Source organism: Halichoerus grypus, chromosome 7 (genome assembly GCF_964656455.1).
Source record: "Halichoerus grypus chromosome 7, mHalGry1.hap1.1, whole genome shotgun sequence".
NCBI classification, from domain to species: Eukaryota; Metazoa; Chordata; class Mammalia; order Carnivora; family Phocidae; genus Halichoerus; species Halichoerus grypus.
In genome coordinates, this window is record NC_135718.1 from 149,545,080 (window position 1) to 149,566,371 (window position 21,292).

At 42.0% G+C, this 21,292-nt stretch overlaps 1 protein-coding gene across 2 annotated transcripts; it reads left to right on the top strand.

Moving 5' to 3' along the window:
* Positions 1 to 1,322: 1,322 nt before the first annotated feature.
* Positions 1,323 to 21,292, top strand: SH2D1B (SH2 domain containing 1B). 2 transcript variants are annotated; one of them, XM_036103494.2, is made up of 4 exons: positions 1,323 to 1,584; positions 14,632 to 14,695; positions 16,235 to 16,400; positions 17,993 to 21,292. In XM_036103494.2, exons 1-4 carry the CDS (start codon positions 1,451 to 1,453, stop codon positions 18,028 to 18,030), a joined length of 402 nt encoding a protein of 133 aa, XP_035959387.1. In that variant the 5' UTR covers positions 1,323 to 1,450; the 3' UTR covers positions 18,031 to 21,292. The 2 variants fall into 2 exon arrangements, with proteins under 2 accessions (XP_035959387.1, XP_035959389.1); XM_036103496.2 differs by having other exon boundaries at positions 16,235 to 16,391.

Here is a 21,292-nt window from a genome sequence, read left to right on the forward strand (position 1 = left end):
GGTGGTAATCATTTTGCAATGTAGAAATATATCCAATCAACGCATGTACACCCTAAACGTACACAATGTTATCTGTCAATTAAGTCTCAATAAAGCTAAGAGGGAGGAGGCCTTAGAAATTACTCTTAGGGATGGGGCGCTTGGGTGGCACAGTTGGTTAAGCATCTGACTCTTGGTTCAACTCAGGTCATGATCTCAGGGTCATGAGATGGAGCCCCATGTTGGTTCCTCACTCAGCACGGAGTCTGCTTGAGATTCTCTCTCCCTCTCCCTTTGCCCCTCTCGCTCATGCTCTCTCTCTCTCTAAAATAAATAAATAAATCTTAAAAAGAAATTACTCTTAAGGCAAACTCTGACGCTCAGGTGACAGAAGTCCCCTTTCCCAAGAATATCAGCTGGTAGATATCTATCTTGGTAGAAAAGGCTCAGGAAGGAAGGAAGGAAGGAAGAAAGAAGGAAAGAAAAAAAAGAAAGGGGGGAAAAAAAGGATTTTATCATCAATACCAGGTTGTCTAAAGAGGGCTCAGCGTCTCTGGCTGGATAGACTCTTCTTCGTCTTTCTTCATGGGGACATATCACTGCTGTCCTCCAAAATGGGAACTTCAGAGGACCCGAGGATATTCAAACCAAGGCTATCGTACTCTTTTCTTCCACCTAGAGATACATCCCTGAACTAATTTTGCATACTCAGATATCCCTCCCACCTGCACCGGCTCCTTCCCCAAAAAGCATAATGCTGAAAGATGTTAACGGCAGGCTTTGTTCATCAATGGCTAGGAGCCTCAACCAGGGACAGGCTGTCCCCCCACACACACCCATTGTGTTCAATTGCTTTCTATTCCCATTTTGGGGAATAGAACATCTTCCATTTTTCATGCCATTTGACCTGTGGAAGTCCTACCTTTTCAATTGTTCCATTACACTGGGACATAGCTGGATTCATTCAGCATCTGCACACTTTCTGGGTACCTGTTATGAACTTAGCATAGCATAATCAGAGGCAGCTTCAGCGGGCTGTGGGCATCCATCACAGCAAAAGGCAGTGGTGTGCTCTTGAAAGGAACACCAGCAGCCAGAGAAGGTGAAAAATGGAGGATTTAAGGTGAGATACAGGGCTGCAAGCCAGGTCCGGGGAGCCCAGCGTCAGCCCTGCAGCCCCAGGCATGAGCATCACTGAGGATACTATGTGCTCACACTGCTCTCACGTACTTCTGTGAGTCACACTAGGGTCATTTACAGGCTGTCATGTGTGGTCACTTCATCACCCCACCCTTCTCATTTCCTGAATCTTGCAAGATTGCCTGAGTCCCGCAGAACCGCCTCAGTCTCACTCCCACGAGCCGGCGGAAGAGGAGCTCCCACAGGCTCCCATTGTCCCCTTCCTCCAGTCCCCTCCTCGGGGCCGTCCCCGGACTTGGAGATAGATTACAGGGCTCCCAGCAGGCTCCCCATGGATCTGCCCTATTACCACGGCCCTCTGTCCAAGAGAGACTGTGAGACCCTGCTGCTGGAGGACGGGATAGACGGCAACTTCCTGATAAGGGACAGCGAGTCCATGCCCGGAGTTCTGTGCCTCTGTGTCTCGTGAGTAGTCTTATCTTCCATACATCCGGACCCCTACCCTGAGTGTGGTCCTGATAGCCCAATGCAAAAGAAGTTGTATTTCACTCTGACCTTGCAGCCCCAATGAGCAGAATGAGATACAGCAAGGCAGCGCTTGACGGGCATGCAAGGAGTGTGTCTGTCCCAGCGCCACCTGCTCACCCCAGCAGGACCCTCTGCAGAAGCAGGCAGGGGGTGGGGGTGGGTGGCAGCAAAGGGAAGGGCTGCAGGAAGCATGGAGGTGCCTGGGAGAAAGGCCCTTTCCTGGACAGGTTGGCTTAGTTGTTATGGAAGAGGCTAGATGTCCCGAGAGACTAAGTGTTCACATATATTCCGCCGGACCACTTAAAGTATGATTTCAAATTCTTTTAGGTTTGTAAAGAGCTTCAACATGCATCATTTCCTTTCATCCTCCTTAGAGCCTATCAAGGCCGGCATAAGCATTTTCTAGATGAAGAAACAGAGACCCGGATTTCTTGAATGACTTGCTTGTGTTAAAATGCGTCTGGCATTTCCAGAGAGTTCAGTGTGAAGTTCTAGCAGCAACTCTGCTGAAGGAGCTTGTTTAGACCCGGTTAGAAAACAATCCTGGGGGGCACCTGGGGGGCTCAGTCGGTTAAGCGTCTGCCTTCGGCTCAGGTCATGATCCTGGGGTCCTGGGATCCACCAGCATCCGGCATCCGGCTCCCTGCTCAGCGAGGAGTCTGCTTCTCCCTCTCCCTCTGCTCCTTCCCCCACTCATGCACTCTCTCTCTCTCTCTTTCAAATAAATAAATAAATAAAATCTTAAAAAAAAAAAAAAAAAGAAGGAAAACAATCCTGAACAGGTATCAGTGAGAACCTACCATCTTTAAATGTTCTGTTTGGAGAGATCACTGAAGTTTTTCTTCTACCTGCTAGAGGAATTAAAACCCAAGTGTGTCTCTGGATATGCTTCAGCGCTTCTGAGAGTGAGGACAAAAAGGACTGTCGTGACTAACAGAATAGGCAGAGATCTCTTTGCTTCATTGTATGATACCAGAGATGCAGGTAAAAGAAAGATAGCCTGAAGGGGTTAACAGTTGGAATTTTCACGTTACCAGTGATGACGGGGCTGGGGGTGGGGGGTCAGTTCATGTAATTTTAGCTGTTGGTAATTCTTCTTTTGAGAGTTGCACAGTCATATTCTTTACCCATTTTTAGCTTGAGTTGTTTGTCTTCTGTTCCCTTTTATTCCCCCCAGTTTCTATGTATGAAGGTAAAACATTTCTTTTTCCAAAAAGGACACATGCACAAAAGAAAACTATAGACCAATTTCAATTTCAATTAATATCCATTTTCAAGAAACTACCAACAAAACAGAAGCCAGTAACATTAAAGGAGAAAATATACTATGCTCAATTCGGTCTATTCCAAGAAGTCAAGGATGGTTCCAAGTTGGGTAAATTAGTAGTTTAATTACATATTAGTAGGTCAAAGTTGACGAACTGCATAACTCGCTCAAATTTGCTTAAAAGGTGTTAGATAAAATTCAACATCCATCCCTCAATTAAATACACACACATACACACGTATGCATGCCCTTACACACTCTTAGCCATACAAAGCTAGATAGATACTTTCTCAACCAAAGGCCAGGTGAAGCATAGGAGAATCGCTGCTAAAATCATGAATGAGCCAATGATGCCCATTACCAGCACTACTAGGGAGCATTTTCCAGGAGATATGAGCAAGTGTAATTAGCCAAAGGAAATAAAGGTAAAAATTGAAAAGGAAGATGCAAAATTATTATTATTTGCAGTTGACATGATTTTATGCCTGTGGAATCTAAGATTTAATTGAAAAAAACCTAAAAAGTAAATTTAAGAAAATTCAATTAACAGTATCTGCTTAAATTGAAATTAAAATCAATAGCTTTTTCATTTAAAAAAAAACAGTAACCAGTAAGAAAATATAATAAAACAGGTCATTTACATTAGCAAAAAAAATAATAATACTCAGAAATAAATGTGACATGAAATGTGTAAGGTTTGTATGAAGAAAACTTTAGTACCTACTGGGGAACTCACTAGAAGAGGTACATGAAATTAGGGACTCAATTTGGAAGCATATCAGTTTACCACAATTAATCTATAAATTCGGTATGTTTCCAGTAAAAAAATTAACAGAATTTTTTAAGTTTTCTTCAAGGATCATAAAGTTTATTCAGGTGGGACATGGAGCACAAGGAACCTGCTAGAATAGCTAAAAATATTTTTTATTTAAAAAAAGGGGACTAAGGGCGCCTAGCTGGCGTGTGACTCTTGATCTGGGGCCTTCTAGGTTGGAGCCCCACAAGACATGTGGAAATTACTTAAAAATAAAATCTTAGGGACACCCAGGTGGCTCAGTTGGTTAAGCGTCTGCCTTCGGCTCAGGTCATGATCTCCGGGTCCTGGGATCGAGCCCTGCATCGGGGGTCCCTGCCCAGCGGGGTAGTCTGCTTCTCCCTCTCCCTCTGCTGTTCCCCTTGCTTGTGTTCTGTCTCTCTTTGTCAAATAAATAAATAAAATCTTAAAAAAAAAAAACTTAAAAAAAGGAGTTTGGTGCTGACAGATCAATGGAATAGAAAACAGAGTCTGGTAGAAATAAGGCAAAATACATTGGAATTTAGCATATGATTAAAAGCATATTTCACATCAATGATCATGAACAACCATGAATGGTGTTGGGGTGCTTGACTGATCCTTTCGAAAAAATACACCTGAATTCCTTTCTTCTTGAAGTAAAATTAATTCAAACTGGTTCTAATGCATAAGTTATTTTTTTTTTAAACATGAAACCACACGTACTAAGAAGAAATGATGAACTTTTAAAATATATACCTGGGGTTGAGAAGGGCCTTTCTAAGCAGGATGTAAAGCCCAGAAGCCAAAAAAGAAAAGTCTGATGAATCTGACCACTACTAAAAAAAAAAAACTGCTGGTAAAAACAACTTAAAAGACTATCAGCAAATTGACAGGACGAGTGAACCTCATAAACAGATAAGTGATTTTAAAAATCAATACAAAACTAGGTAAAGGGAAAGAGAAGGAGATTCTTGGAAACAGAAATGTGAAAAAGAAGGAAGGAAAAATGCTAGATCTCACTCATAACTAAAGAAATAGAAACTGGAAGAATAATGAGATACCATTTTTACCTGTTCAATAGGCAAGAATTAAAACTATGGAAATACTCAGACGAAGTTAGGGTGCCAGGAAGCAGATACCCTCATACAGGTGAACACAGTCTCTTTGCATGGTAATGTGGCCCAAACATAAAATGCATGGATGTAACCTTTGACCCCAAATTCACTTATTAGTGAATAAATAAACCTACCTTGGCTGGCTCAGTTGGTAGAGTGTGCGACTCTTGACCTTGGGGTTGTGAGTTCGAGCCCCCATTGGGTGTAGAGATTAGTGGGGTTTTTTTTTTTTTAAGATTTTATTTATTTATTTGACACAGAGAGAGAGCACAAGCAGGGGAAGTGGCAGAGGGAGAGGGTAGAAGCAGACTCCACGCTGAGCAGGGAGCTCAACATGGGACTCTGGGATCATGACCTGAGCCGAAGGCAGACACTTAACCGACTGAACCATCCAGACATCCCAAGTGTAGAGATTACTTTAAAAAAATCTTTTTTTAAAACACCTATCTTATATGACCTAATAATAGCCTACCTTATCTTACTTATGACAGCATGAGTGTGTGCAAATTGATTAATAAGAATGGGTAAATCCATATATCGTATGAAAAAACCTCCAATATCTACGGTAAGAAAAAGGCAAGATGCAAAGCATGATCCCATTTGTTTAAAAAAAAAGTATGCCTGGGTCTTTGTATATTCCTATACAATTCTAGGAGGTATATAAGTAAGAAACTTGTAATAGCTGGGAAATTGAGAAAGAGTGACTTGGGGAAATTTATTCGATAACTTTGCACTGTTTAAATGTTTTATATGTGCATGTATGACTTTTGTAATGAAAAAAGTGTATAAAAAAGTAGTGAATCCCTGCTATCTATTCAAAGACTGTGCTAGGCACAGGGGGATTCCAATAGGGAACCTGCAATTTTTTTTCAAGGAGATCCAAAGCATGTAAATAAATTAGAAAAGGGTGAAGTATAAATTTAAGAAGAGACAGTTTTATGCAAACTGAAGGGACAAAAATATGAGCAGGAGAGTGTTCTTAGAGGAGATGGTATTTGAGCTGGGACCTGGAAGAGTGGTAAGATTTGATTACACGGAAATGGAAATGAATAATAGAACCTTTATGTATTCATTCAACACTGGGAAGCATGTTAGGGAGGGAAGGGGGCAGGAACAGAGGTCTAGAGGCAGGATGTTTTAAAGCACACATGAATCATACAGTGTTCCTGAAAGGTAGCTTGGAAACCAGCTTTTGAAAAAGTAGGTTTGGGATAATATTATGGGGTCTGAGAAGAATGAGTCCATAGATAGCAGGGAGATGTAGATGGTTTCCAAGCAGGCAAGTGACAAGACTGGAACCCTCCAAACTCCCAACTGGAGTGTTAGGAACTCCAATCTGATATAGGGAGGATGCACCAAAGCTGTCGGATGATGGCGATTGAGACCATTGTGTCTCCAGATGGGAGATGGTGAGGAATTAGCGATGTGGGAGAAAGTAGTGTGAATGGGAAAAGAAGGTGCAAGGGATGTCATAGAGACAGGAGACCTTGATCCAGACCTCAGTGTAGGTAGTCTCTACTGGGATTCTCTTTAGAAATCAACATTTATTTTCAACTGTTTTGTGGAGTATCAACCCAGCTTGTGTGTTCTTCTAAAGTGAAAGTCACTAAGGAACATGAAACATAATAATAACATCCAATGAAGAGGGAAGAATACATATTTGGGGGGCATCTGCCCATAATCAGGCCTCACCCTCTTCCCTGCCCACATCCCTGAAAGGCAGACACATTTCAGGTACCCTCAGGCTTAAGGCTCAGGTCAAATGGCCCCCATGAAAATGGGCATTATCATGATCCTTGTGAAATTTTGTTATCACACAGATCAGTACAGGCCATTCAATTCTGGTTGTTCAACGAGTATTGAAAATCTCTTATATACCAGGCACTATGCTGGGCACTCAATTGGTGCCTTCAACACAGCTCAAAGCCTAGTGGGGAAAATAAAGAAATAAATGGGGAAAAGACAAAAGTACCTTGGAGTGTGTGCTGATGAGTACACTCACATTGGGGCGTATGGGAACTGAGAGGAGGGAGGGACCCATTCCTCGAGGTGTGGAGAGCCTCGGCGGAACTGGGACTCGGAGGATGAATAGTAGAACCTTTATGTATTCATTCAACAAGCATATACCGAGCACCTCTTATGTTCCAGATGCGGTTCTAGGCATGGGTGAAATAGTGATGAATACTACAGGGGTCGGTCTTGCCCTCACGAACGTACATTCCAACAAGAGGAGACAATACGATGAAAACCAAACAGGGTCAGAGTACAGGGAGGGATAGAGAGGCTACTTCAAGTTGGGTAGAGAAAGGTTCCTCTGAGGAGGTCACACAAAGCAGTTCGTGCTTTGATACACAACCTTATGTGAACAAAGCCAAAATGATGTACAACACCAGAATTAGCGTATTTTCCTGCATCTACGCATTCAGAGCCACCATGAAGGTGCTTTCTCTGAGCCAAACATTGTGGTCGGCATGTCACATTCCTTATCTCATCTACCCTTTGTAAAGACATTTCTAGTAGGTGACATTATCTCTAATTTGTGGGTAAAGAAACCAAGCTTTTTATTAAGTAACTTGTCCAAGCCCAACTTGTCAACATGTCATTATGTCCCCTCTTACCAATGTCCCAGTGCCACTAAAATATGTTCAAGGTAGTGACCTTGGAACAGTGTTACGAAGTGCCCAAGCGGGGACTCGAGGGCTTGGCAGCAGACCCTGATCTGTGGGGTCCTGCCCTTCTGCTTTCGAAACACCCAACCTGGGTGGGCCCTTCTTCTTTGCTGTGTTAGAATGGCAGCATCCCAACTTACATGCTTTCACAGACCTAAACGAAAACATCATGGGGAAGTTTAGAAATAAAGAAAGTCACGTGGCGAGTTGGCCCAGCAGCAGACAGTATTGAGCAGAAAGGCCTGTGGTAAATGTGGACGGGAAATGTGACTCAATAGCAGAGCCTGATAGAAAACGCCAATGCGCCAAACCACTCTCTCTGCAGTGTGACTTTGTGTGAGAAGCTGAAACTGGGTCTGCCTTTAGAATCAGTAGAGTCAAAATGGAGTAGATGTGGGGAGATTCAAGGGCCACAGCTGCAGGCCTGAGGGGACAGGAGGGACTCTCTGTAGCCAACAGAAGGCCACAGTTGAGAAGAATCTCAAGGAGGAGGACACAGCAATAAGAAGGAGGAGTGGGAGACACCTGGGGGGTGGAGGGGGAAGACGGTTCTCCCAGATTCTGAGATCTTTGGCAAGACTCTAGAGCTCGCAGAGAAAAAGATATTTCAAGCGTTTTTATTATTTTAGAAAAATCCATTGTAGAGAAAGGTCTAAAAAAGAAAGCAGAAATGTTCTCAATTTCACCACATGGAGATTACCATTCCTAATATTTCAGTACACATGCCTCCAGACTGCTCTATATGCCCGTGCTTGTCTAAGGAAATATAAATGGGTACACAAATGGTTCGTTACACGTGACGGTTTGCGAACTGTTTTTTGTCAGTGCATTGTTGGTATCTCGCCACATCAAAGAAAGCCAATACACATCATCTTGTCATGATCGCTTACTCTTTTATTGATTGGCTCTATCATAATTGGTACCTAATCATGCATTTAGGTTATTTCCACTTTGGTCCAATGGACCCAATGTAACTTGAGACAATTAACATTTTTGTGCCTACATCTTTGAACGTTTGCCCAACTCTCTCCTTAGGATAAAATCCTAGAATTTTTGACATTTTAACACACACTGACAATTTGGTGCCACAAAGTTGTACCAAGGCACAGTCCAATCAAGACAAGTGAGAAGTCAAAAGTCTTAAAACACTCTTTATTGACGTGTGTTTCACACTTGTGTCAAGGCCTGGAGAAATGCAGAATACCTAGTTGACATCATAGGGCAGTCAATTCCATTTCCTTCAACTGACCTTTTAAAGTTTGGTTTAAAATAAAACTACAAACTCGAACGTGAAGAAGTTTCCCTGCCACACTGGTCATGGCGTGAGACTGACTGCTAATTGTGGACTTGTCGTGAACCAAGAAAGGACACAGAGACCCACGCACAGCACCTCACATGATGACCATTTGTAAGGCTAAACCCCACTGGAAAGAGTGAAACAATTCAAAGATAGGCCGAAGCTCAGATAATCTGTATTTTGACCTTTTCTTTCTTTTTTTAAAGATTTTATTTATCTATTTGAAAGAGAGAGAGAGCACACAAGCAGGGGGAGGGGCAGAGTGAGAGGGAGAAGCAGGCTCCCCACTGAGCAGGGAGCCCGATTCGGGACTCCATCCCAGGACCCTGGGATCATGACCTGAGCCGAAGGCAGATGCTTAACTGACTGAGCCACCCAGGAACCCCTATTCTGATCTTTTCCAACTGAAAATTTTCATCTCAACTGAAAGGTAATGCCAAAGATTTAAAAATGGTCTTTATAAGCCAGCCCTGTGTATTTCTCACATCTTCAATGGGGTTGAAGACTTCCATGGGATAGCCAAGAAAGTAGGCATTTCAATACACCGAAGTATTATAAACCTTCGAAATGATTGAGTGCCTGTCTGGATCTCCTTCCTTGTTGTCATGTCCAGAGCAGTCCTCCACTGTGGGTCACTCTCATGCTGGAGGTCAAGCCACCACATGTTTACTAAAGACCTAGCAGCAAATATAGGAAATATTTTTCTTCTCCCTAATGCCAAGACTAACCATGAAAAGAGTAAGAATCATATATGTAAAATGAACTTAAATTTGGTTTCTATATTAGAGCAAATACAAATTCTATTCATATACCTTTTTATGTCATGATCTTTATAGCTTTATTGAGGTATCATTGATATAAAATAAAAAGTGTACAATTTGATGAATTTTGACATTTGCATGCACTCATGAAACCATCACCACAGCCCAAATAATGAACATTTCCATCACCTCCAAAACTACCCTCGTGCCCCTTTATGATCTCCCCTTTCCACACCCCCCACTCAAGCCCCAGTGCACTGTCACCTGCTTTCTGGCACTATAGATGTCTATGTATTTCCCAGAATTTAATGTAAATCAAATCATAAAGTAGTAGCCCTTTTTGTCTGACTTCTTTTGTCCAGAATAATTACTTTGAGACTCATCCGTATAGTTCCGTGCGCCAGAGTTCAGTCCTTTCATTGCTAAGCAGTATTCCATTCCGGGGAGACATTACAATCTGTTTACTCAGCCAGATCAATTACAGTTGAAATTGGCATGAATATCTGCGACCAATCTTGTGGGCATATGATTTCAATTCATTCATATGTGGAATTTAGGAAACAAGGGAAAAAAGAGACAAACCAAGAAACAGGCTCTTAACTCTAGAGAACATACTGCTGGTCACCAGAGGGGAGGTGGGGAGGGTGGGGCAACAGGTGATGGGGATTAAGGAGGGCTCTTGTGATGAGCACCAGGTGATGCACGGCAGTGTTGAAGCACTGTATGGTGCACCGGAACCTAATACAACACTGTATGTCAACTACACTGGAATTAAAACTGAGCCCTTTCAACTGTTTGTTTTTGTGTTCGGATAAAGACCATTTCAGAGCGGTCAGTGAGCATGTAGAATCTTAGAAACGTAACCACTGACATTACTAACGGCTTATGTGGCAAACTCTGCTTTCAGTAAAGATATCAACTCTGATAAAGATCCAAAAGGTTCAAAACAGATTTTTTTTAAAGTTGCAGAACAAGGGATGAGGTTGTTTGAAGGTGAACAAATCGAAGGAAAGTATTCAGAATTAACTTAAATTTTATGTCCTTAGCATTCCCCAACGGTGTCAACAGATAACGATTTTCCAGTGGATGGAAATGTTTGCATAAAAAATCCTCAGAACTCAGTGATGACCCTACTGATTCACCTTCCCTCCCTGCCTTCTTCCCTCTCTCTCCCTTCATCCCTACCTCTCTCCTTCCCTTTTTTCACGTCGAAAATGTACTAAAAAGACTTATTCTACTTTAAATTTTTCATTATTAATGAAAATTTAATAAGATTTGGAGCGTTTGGTTTTTTGAATACTGTATGTCAGTTAATTAATTTTATTATTTATTTATTTATTTGAGGGAAAGAGACGGAGGGGGAGGGGCAGTGGGAGAGGAAGAGAGAATAGAATCTTAAGCAGACTCTGCGCTGGGCTAGGAGCCTGACGTGGGGCTCCAATCCCAGGACTCTGAGATCACTACCTGAGCCGAAACCGAGAGTCAGATGCTGAACTGACTGAGCCACCCAGGTGCCCCAATTAATCTAATCTAATGATAGTTTATATTAGAAAATACGTATTTATCTCATGTATTTTCCTTAATTTATACTTTTACTTGATATTTTATAATATAGTGATGATTTTTTAGATTGTAAATGTGTTTAAATGTACTAAATATTTAGTTTCTGTGATCTTTGCTTTTTTAATAAATAATATAATATTGGCATTGTCAGTTTTGTGCCAATATTGCCAATCTTAAGAAGTGCACATTTGGGTTTACAGATTGTATGCATTTCAGCTTTAGTAAACTTTGCCAAATTGTTCTCCAAGACATTAGTATCTAATTACATCCCCATTAGTTGTAGGTAGAACTTTCTATAGCTTTACATCACGGCCAATATTTTCCATAAGTAAACTCTCATGTCTTTGCCAATCTGGTATGAAATGATATCTAATTATGGTTTAATTTGTATTTCCCTGATTGATAGTGAAGTAAAACATCTCTTCATATGCTTAGTGGACATTTCATTAGCCTTTTTTAAATGGTACATTAGTGTTCTTATCATACAGTAATGCTACGGTGATCTTCTCCCCGCCTGTGGACTTTCTCACTCTGTTAATAATATATTTTGACAATCGGAAGTTTTAATTTTAATATAGTGAGTTTATTAATCTTTTCTTAGGGCTTGTACTTTTTTTTGATGTAGGAGCTCCTTCCTTAACTCAAGGTCATGAAGTTGTTCACTTACACTTACTTTTCCTAAGCTCACTGTTTTGTTGATTCACGGTTAGGTCTTCAATTAGAATGTGAAGTAGGGATCCGATTTTATTTATTTCCACATTAAGACATTACCATTATTATTTAACAAATAGTCCATCCCTCCTCACTGATCTGCTGTGTTAGCTCTGTCATATACCAAGTTTTCAGACATATATGGGTCTGTTTCTGGGCTCTCTATTTTATCACATTAATATCTTTTCTACCCTGGAACCAGTTCTCACTGTCTTATTTATAGCTTTATAAGAAGATTTGAGACCTGTTAATACAGCCATCTGCCACACACACACCCCAATCTTATTTTTCTTATTCAAAATTGACCAGATTTGGGGTGCTTGGCTGGCTCAATTGGAAGAGCATGCAACTCTTGATCTCGGGGTTATGAGTTCGAGTCCTATGTTGGGTGTAGAGGTTACTTACAAGTAAAACTTAAAAAAAAAATTGAGCATATTTTTGTGCAAAGCAGGGACATGACCTGACTCACATTTTTGGGGGCACACAACTTAAAGCCATTTATTAAACATTAGAAGAAATAAGAATCAATGACAAAATACATTAGGCTGAAATCAAAAGTGTATCGATTGCAAGTAGATTACAAATATTTATGCTATTTATCTGTATGGGAAAATCTTTTGAACAAGTGGGAAAAGTTAATAAAGCTCTCTAAGTCAAAAAACATGTTTCTCATTTTTAAATAAGGGCCACCCTGGCTGTCGTGTAAAGAATAATAATTTATGACCTCAGAGAGAGAGAGAGAGGAAAAAATTGCTAGAACTATGTCCTTGAATAGATGACAATGGGTGGCCCCCAGTGGAAGAGGGATTTGTTCCAGAGAGTGGCATGCAAAGTTGGTGCATGGTTACAAAGGCTGAGGATGGGAGCCCACAGGCGAAGAGCTGTGGCAGCTCAGAGTCTGGGAATTCTCTTCCGACTGCTTGAATCTCTGTGAAGTTATCAGTGAGGTGAGGTGTTTGGGGTGTCCAAAGAAAGGGGACAGTGTACAATCACTATTGAGGGAACGGGGAAATCACTGATTGCCTGGAGCACCAAGAGCCCACTGGAGGTCTGTGGTCATCAATTGGAAGTGAGACCAGTCGGCACCCCAAGGGAACGAAGACAGGTGAGTGAGAACAGTGGAAAGTGGTAAGGCCAGAGGACTGGAGGGTCTGTGGTCAAGGGACTGATGCGGTCAGCAAATAGAGGAAAGGATCTGGGAGTGGGGGTCAGAGAATGGGATGCGTGAAATTCATAGTATGAAAGGGTCGCAGCTACGGGCAACCAAAGCTCAAAGTCATAAGCCTAAATCTCTCATTCTCAAATAAATAAATGAAATCTTTTTTAAAAAAGAAAAAGATCATATTTGAGCAATGTCTGTCTTTAGAACTTGAAGTATAGGGCTTTTGGACTGGTTAACACAGAAGCTCCATTTGTTTTAATCTTTCATACTCCTCTGGTGGAGATTTTCTTAGCTGATAATACAACAACATAATTAAAAATGAAGTCATTTAAGAATTTAACATACGATAGTTGGGTTTCAAAGAACTACGTGATCAGACAAATGCAATGTATGGACCTCATTTGGATCCCGATTTGAATGATACCTCTGTGAAAGAAATTTTTTTATAAAGATTTTATTTATTTATTTGACAGAGAGCACAAGCACGGGGAGTGGGAGAGGGAGAAGCAGGCTTCCCGCTGAGCAGAGAGCCCGATGCGGGGCTCAATCCCAGGACCCTGGGATCATGACCTGAGCAGAAGGCAGACGCTTAATGACAGAGCCACCCAGGCGCCCCTGAAAAGAAATATTTGAGACCTCTTCCCAGATATGGGATACTTTGTCACATGTGGACACAAACTCATGTGAAATGTTTTGTTGCTTGCGATGTGATTTGGGGACACCCACTGGCTTATTCTGGCCTCAGGAACCCCCACAAAAAGGATTGGGATTTGAAGTCAATGGCCAAAGCCTCCTGACAATCAGTGATCAAATCCTCTGTACCTTAAAGCTCTAAGTTGCTTTCCAAATTCCCAATTCAATCAAATGATTCTTTGGCATAGGTGCAAGCATGGGGCGGGGGGGGGGGGGGGGGAGGGCATGGGGTGGGAGGGATCATTAGGTAATCTGAGCCTCATGTCAATGTCTTTCATTCTCTCTTTTTTTTACACTTTAATATTTCTGGGTAATCAGAACATGTTAAACAGTTGATAGAGACATTTAATGTATGCATTTTCCTCCTGGGAAGCTATTGTTAAATTGATCCCTTACAATTAATGGCATCTTGGAATTGGAGAAATACAGTAATGTATTTATGTTATGTCTTGCTTTGGAAATTGCTAGATTGGGTCTATTATCTAGATTCTAGTTAGATTACTTAGCCAGTGGAGCCAGTTCCGATGAAGAACAAGAGCACAATACATCATTTCCTTGGGCGAAATGACCAATGTTCTCTTTTTTTCATTAACACTAACTATCTCTAATAAAGTTCAATGACACATCATTTAGTAAACAATACAGGAATGGCTCAATGGTGTTTTTTTATGTTGTATCAACTGAGAGCTAAGTGAAAAAACTAGAGAGAAGTACCAAGACCATGGAAATAGTAAATTCTCTCTCCTCATCCTCTTTGCTACAAGCCCAGACTTCCACCATCAGAATAAGTGTTCCCGTTTCCAAGCCTTTGTCTCTTTCAAATTCCCACAGATGAGAATGCCTGAAAATGATCAGTTTCTTTTGGGGACCCAAGATTGCCAAAGGCATTGTGCAGAAAATAGAGCGGTAGGTAGAAGAGACCTGGTTTTACATATGAGAACATTACGATTCACACAGTCATCTTTCCACAGGTTTAAAAATTTCGTCTACACGTACCGAATCTTCAAAGAGAGACATGGGTTTTACAATATACAGGTAAGAACATACGAGAACTCCTGTAACAAAAGACTGGGGGAGAAGAACCTGAGATCATCTCTTGAACCTGAGATGTGGCCGTGGAGAGGCATTTTAAAAAGGGAAGCAACATGCAGAGTTAGAGTCAGATCCATAGTAAACCTTGTCTTTCTCTGAGGGAAATAGGGAGAGTTTTTGAATATTCAAGGCTGTTATTCAGACGTGTAGACCCTGGTTCCCCCCGTGGTCAAATGCACCAGGCTGGACTCCAGGCGAGGTCGCCATCCAATTAGAAGACACACAGTGACCAGGGCGGGACGGAACGGGAAGGTGGGGAGCAGTCCGAACACGTAGCAAGACAAGTGAGCTCCACGATTGTATGAAAATATAAAGGGAAGCATCAGTCAATGGGCAGTCTTAGGGGTTTCTTTAATTTTTCTGGTTTACTGAGCATTAAGCAGAAAACCTTTTTGTTCTGAAATAATTTCTCTGGCTTAAGAAGTAGAGTATAATATTAACTGAATCTTTACTAGCAAAGAATCCTGAAATAATCTTTTTGAAACACTTGCAGACAAGGTTAAGCAGATTTTTCACTGCCAGATTTCTCAGAATCTTCAATATGCTAATGTTCATTGCGAATATCTAAAAGAAATTAGAATATACTGTGATCCCCAAACACACACACACACACACACACACATCACACACACATACATGTTTAAGTATATCTACCTGTGTGTGTGTGTATAATTTTTCTTTTCTTACAAAGGACATTACAAAGGACAAACTGACAAAATTTGAATAAGCTCTGTAGATTAGTAAGTAGTACTACATCAAGATTAATTTCCTCATTTTAATCACTGCAGTGTGGATATGTAATGTTCTCGCTTTTTGGGAAATATTGATGTATTTAGGGCTAAAGAGCTATCATGTCCACACTTAATCTCAAAATATTTTTTTAAAAAGAATATATATTATGTATCCCTATAATCGTACACGTATATACATGTACATTTAGAAAAAGAAAATGAAAAGTAAATATGTACAATATAAATGTTAACATTTGGGGTGTGAGGGGTGCCTGGGTGGCTCAGTTGGTTAAGTGTCTGCCTTTGGCTCAGGTCATGATCTCAGGGTCCTGGGATCGAGCCCCATGTTGGGCTCCCTGCTCAGCGGGGAGCCTGCTTCTCCCTCTCCCTCTGCCTGCCGCTTCCCCTGCTTGTGCTCTCTCTCTCTCTGTGTGTGTGTCAAATAAGTAAATAAAATTTTAAAAAAAGAATTAAAAAAACATTTGGGTTGTGGGTGAAGGATATATATAAAAATTTTAAAAGTATTTTTTCAACTTTTCTTCAAGTCTGAAATTATTTGAATTCTTATATGAATTCTTATATGAACTCTTTCCTTTGTCGTGCATGCTTTGGGAAATTGTGATAATTCCTTAATACAGGGGAAGCGACAGGCAGAGGGAGAGGCAGCCTTGCTCTGAGGGCTCAAACCACTGCTTTGAGGTGTCACATTGCACATACAGTGGATGGTGATGAGTATCTTGTATTTTGGCAGACCGTAGAAGGTGCTCCCAAACAGATCTTCTCAAACCTAAAGGAATTGATCTCCACATTTGAGAAACCAAATCAAGGGCTGGTGGTCCACCTTGGACATCCGATAAAGCAAGCCAGCTTCTGCCCGAGATGGAGACGATCACAGATAAAGCTGGATGGTATTTACGGTAAAAACTCTTACGTGGGGGTCAGAAAGGAACCTAAGTCCCATTTCTTCCACTGGCCGACTTTGTAGAATTTACACAGATACACACCCTGTTCTGTTGTGTTATCTCTAAAAGACTTTGCCCACAAAAAAGCAACATCAGCCTTGTTGGGAAGCAGTGTCTTTGAGCCCCGGAAGGTGGCCAACACACGGAGGGCTCTGCCTGGCCAGTCAGGAGAGCAAGAGTGGTCCCCGGGGCGTTCTGGAAGAGCTGACTTCACACCCATCCTGTGACCCTGTGCGAACCACACGTTTGGGAATAGATGGACAAGCAGGCAAAATTTTCAAATGAGAAAATTGCTTTGATGCCCTCCCCAAGGCCCATACTGGTACATTTTGCTCAATATTTGCTGAGCATTCATTTATTTAGTGTTAGGGGACAAATTATTCCAGATATATCCCGAATGGAATTAAGCCATGGTGGAAAATGAGAGATGGCCAGTAAATTTGAGTGCAGAGAATCCACACTGAGGCCCTCTCAAATCGTATCACTAGCAGCCACAATTGCTTACTTGCTCCCCGTGAAACCTGCCCTCAGAAAATCATCCCTCTAGTATTTGTCAGTTACAACGTGGTTTGAATTGAACACAGATTTCCTGAGACATTTACGGCTTACTCCTGTTTTCCCATGGTGGCACGTAGGGTCACATTCCCAAGCAGAGGGATTTCAGTTATCAGGGGCCGGGTGGAGGGCACTGGGGGGAGACATGCTAGCTAGGGAGAAGGGCAGAGGGCAGAGTTCCAGGGAGCCTGCAATCACCCCACATTCTACTGTCTACTTAAGTCACCCTCCGGGCCACCAGGGCAAGCTTCTCACCTCCCAGCAAAACTAAGCATGGGTTTTTAATGATAAGAATAACAACCCCTCCTCTGCCCCCTGCCCCCTGCCAAGGTCTGTGCACCCATGTACACGCAAAGTCACTTCCTATAGATTTAGCTACAGGTGTAATCCCACGGCCATGTTCCACCAAAACTTACAGGAACAAAAGCACAAAAAGGGGCAGAGCTCGAAACCCAGGAATGTTGTGCACTGCAGTCCTTAGGAAAACCCAGATGAGTTGCTGAGGGTGGTGGGGGCAGTGGCCGTTATCTGTCCAGCAATGATATAATAATCACAAATGCCAAGGGGAGAGTTCTTTCAAGATCTTTCTCAAGAACTGGGCGGGAGTCTTAACCACCCCGGCTGCCCACGCTTGATTAGCCCTGGTAGGTAACCCCAAGTCTTCAGCTACCAAAGGGGAGACATCTTCTCCTCAGCTCACTGGCTTCCTCCCCTTCCCTTGGCCTCCTTAGAATAAGCCTCAGATGTTCTCACTCTGAGGGAGACACAGGTTTTCTGCTGGAGCAGGAAACTTGGATGCCTAAACTTATAAAGAGACCCCCTATTTTGCCCGGGGAGCTCCCTGTGATACACCCGCCCTTGAAGATGTCACTCTGATGTAGCATCGAGGTCCTCCTGTGCCTGGGGAAGAGGTCTTCTTTCCCTTGAGTGAGGTTGGTCCGTGCAACTCCCGGAGTTGCCTCATGGATGGTCTTCTGCTTTTTTCCCCCCAGAGAACAGTAACAGTGACTACGTGGAGGTCTTGCCTTGAAGACAAGGAGACTGAACAAAGCAATTAGAGAAGAGATGGGGTGACAGCTCTCACTGGCAACCCTGCTTCTCCTGCAGGTGTGGTTCTGGAAGACTGAGCTCTAGGGGACAATTCAGACTCTCCTGGTCTGGGTGACTGAAGACATTCTGTCCACCAACCTCAGAGAAATTATTCCCCACATCCCTGCCTCCCATGCATACACCATGAGCAGCTTTGAAACTCCTTTCCCCCCTCTCACTCTTCTTGCCTGGAATAGGACAGCCTGAACCTATTCTCCATGGTTGATGCCCTCCTGCAGACCAGCGATCTGAGGCACAGCTTCATACAGAAGAGTGCGCACTTGGCCATGAGTTAGGAGCCTGAGTTCCAGTCCTGTGGCTATGAGACTTTGGAGAAACCTCTTGCCCTGTCTGGGGGTCTCCACTTCTTCATCTGGAAAACAAACACATGTTCCTGCCTCTCTGCTGAGCCTGGATGTGTCGGGTGGAATGGAGGAGTCCTGGGGTCATGGAGATGTACACGGGGGTGGCAAGAGATCTGAGTCCTAGCCTCCCAAACAGCCAACATGGTCTCTGCACCTGCCTGTCCCGGTCTTGGTCATGGCAGGGGCCCTGACCTCCCAGCTGTCCTTCTCCCCCACATTCTAGCTCTTCTCCTTCTTACTAATCTTGATTTTCCTGCCAGACACATCCACGGAAACACTTTCTCACTGGTTTTGCCCAATTTCATGTATGCACCAACCACTTTAGCAGCATGGATGTAGTTCTGTACTGCAGTGATATCTGTGGGCATCTTAAAGATATTCTCCTTTGTGTGGTTCGTTTTCCCATCTAGATAGTAAGTGCCACCAAAGCATGGTTGGGTCTCCCTCATATCCCCCAGTGTGGAAAAGTGTGCTGCATAGAGCTGTGCCCATTCACAGGACTTTGACTGGAAACACATTGCTGAAGGATTTGTTGAATTTGTTCGAAGTCCTTTGCGTTTTTCTGCTAGTTAAAAATTTTAATTAAGACCTGATTAGTGTGGAATGTACCAAATTCTATGCCCATTCTTTTACCTATCTTCAAACCATAGTGATTCATTTTACCCTACTGGACTTATCTTACAAAGTTATTAAAGAGAAGAACTCTAGATTTCCAGACAACATGAACAGACGTTGTGGTTGGAGTCCCAAAGTGTGAGCCATTTTGAGTTCTTGGGCCACAGAAATCCATAGCTACTACCAAGTAGGTAAGAAGTGAAATGCAGCCACCATATTCAGAGAGCTGAGGGAGCTAAATCCTTCTGGTTGGTTCGCCATCTTTTCACAATTCCAGTGGGAATCTCTCCCCCTCTCTTTCTTTTGGACTTAAGTATGGAGAGTTGAGAAGTTAATCACATTCCTCAGTTCTTAACTCATTATCACCATCAATCCATACAAGACCTTTCTTTGGTTTTATTTCATCTTTATTCCCCTTGTCACTAATTCTCATTCCAATGTTCACACCCTCCCCCATAGGAAGCAGCTCAATAGTATTTGATACATGCCCTTGACATGTATGCACCCTTGTAGAATGTACATCATTGGTTGTGAATATATATCTTTTATATTTACATACACAATATTCTATTCTTCCAATTATGTTATTACTTTTTTCACTCAATACCCAGTTTCTTGTAATGTAATTCAGTATCTTAATGATGCACAGTATTTAGTAGTGTCCTTCCACCACAGTTTGCTTATCCTTTCCTAAAGAGATAGTCATCTAGGTTGGTTCCAGAAACAACACTATGAAGAGCAAATTTGAATGAGTCTCCCTATGGAAATGTAAGAGAATTTCTCTGAGCCATAGGGTCATAAAGTATGTTCATGTTTAATGATGACGTAGTCAAACCCATCAAGTGCTTTTTGACTCTTGTTTAATAAGCCCTTCCCCACCCCAAGATCATGAAAAAAAGTCTCCTACATTTTGTTTTCCTGGTTTTTATACATTTACTCCCTGCAGTTAAGGTTCCAGTGACGGCAAGGATTTTTGCATTTTTCACGGACACATTCCCAGTATCTACAAAAGCCCTTCACACATAGTTGGTGTTCAATTAATATTTCTTGAATGAAGGATGAATCCAGGGTTAACCTTTGTATATGGTAAGAGGTATTTCCAACTTTGTATTTCTCCATATATATTAAAGTCGTTTTCCCACTTCACCCTGCTTCATAAATCATCTCCCCCTCTAGTTTACAGTTCCTCCTTTATATCACAACAGTTCTAATCATCTGGCTTTGCAGCATCTTACTGTCTTGGAGGACAGGTAACCTCTCTTATTTTTCAAACCAACTGAGTTATTTGTGGACATTGGTTCCTCCATATACATTTTAGTATAACTACATTAGGTTGCTCCAAACGTTTTGATGGGATTTTGAGTGAATTTGCAATTAGGGAAAACAGACATTCTTGTGATGTTCTCCCGCGCATAAAAATGCTACATCAGGGGGCACCTGGGTGGCTCAGTCGTTAAGCGTTTGCCTTCGGCTCAGGTCATGATCCCAGGGTCCTGGGGTGGAGCCTTGCATCGCATCGGGCTCCCTGCTCCACGGGAGGCCTGCTTCTCCCTCTCCCACTCCCCCTGCTTGTGTTCCCTCTCTCGCCGCCTCTCTCTGTCAAATAAATAAATAAATAAATAAAATCTTTTAAAAAAATGCTACATCAGTTTATTCAGGTCATCTTTTTTGTTCTTTAATGGAGTCACAAATTTTTACCATGGAAGTCTGGTATATTAGATTAATTCCTATTTTTAGTTGTTATAAATTCTGTTTTTATGTTTTATTACATTTCTAGCATTCTCTGGCAGTGGCAAAATGCTTCCTTTCTCATTAGATCTACTGGTTTACCTGTTGATCCTATTGTAAATGGAACTGTAAATTCTATGTAAATGATTTTGTCAGCTGTAAATAATACCACTTTGTTCTTTTTCAACACTTATGCATCTATTTACCATGTTTACTTGATTGCTAGGACCTCTAGTATACATTAAACAGTGGTCATAAAAGTGAGCATTCTTGTGTGGGTCCCAGCATTGCATGGAATGTATAGAAACCTTCTCCACTGCAGCACCATGTTTGTTGTAGCCTTTAAGATGACTATTTTAGTTTTTATCAGAAATGTTTTGGGGCATCTGGCTGGCTCAGTCAGAAGAGCCTGTGACTCATGATCTTGGGGCCATGACTTTGAGCCCCACATTGGGTGTAGAGATTATGTAAATAAACTTAAAAAGAAACTTAAAA

What these genes read in the sequence shown, in the direction of transcription:
- SH2D1B (XM_036103494.2), top strand. Translation starts at nt 1,451, where the DNA reads ATGGATCTGCCCTATTACCACGGCCCTCTGTCCAAGAGAGACTGTGAG. An exon ending in GTTCTGTGCCTCTGTGTCTC is followed by an intron (nt 1,585 to 14,631) that starts GTGAGTAGTCTT and finishes ATCTTTCCACAG; the next exon opens with GTTTAAAAATTTCGTCTACA. An exon ending in AAAGCTGGATGGTATTTACG is followed by an intron (nt 16,401 to 17,992) that starts GTAAAAACTCTT and finishes TTTTCCCCCCAG; the next exon opens with AGAACAGTAACAGTGACTAC.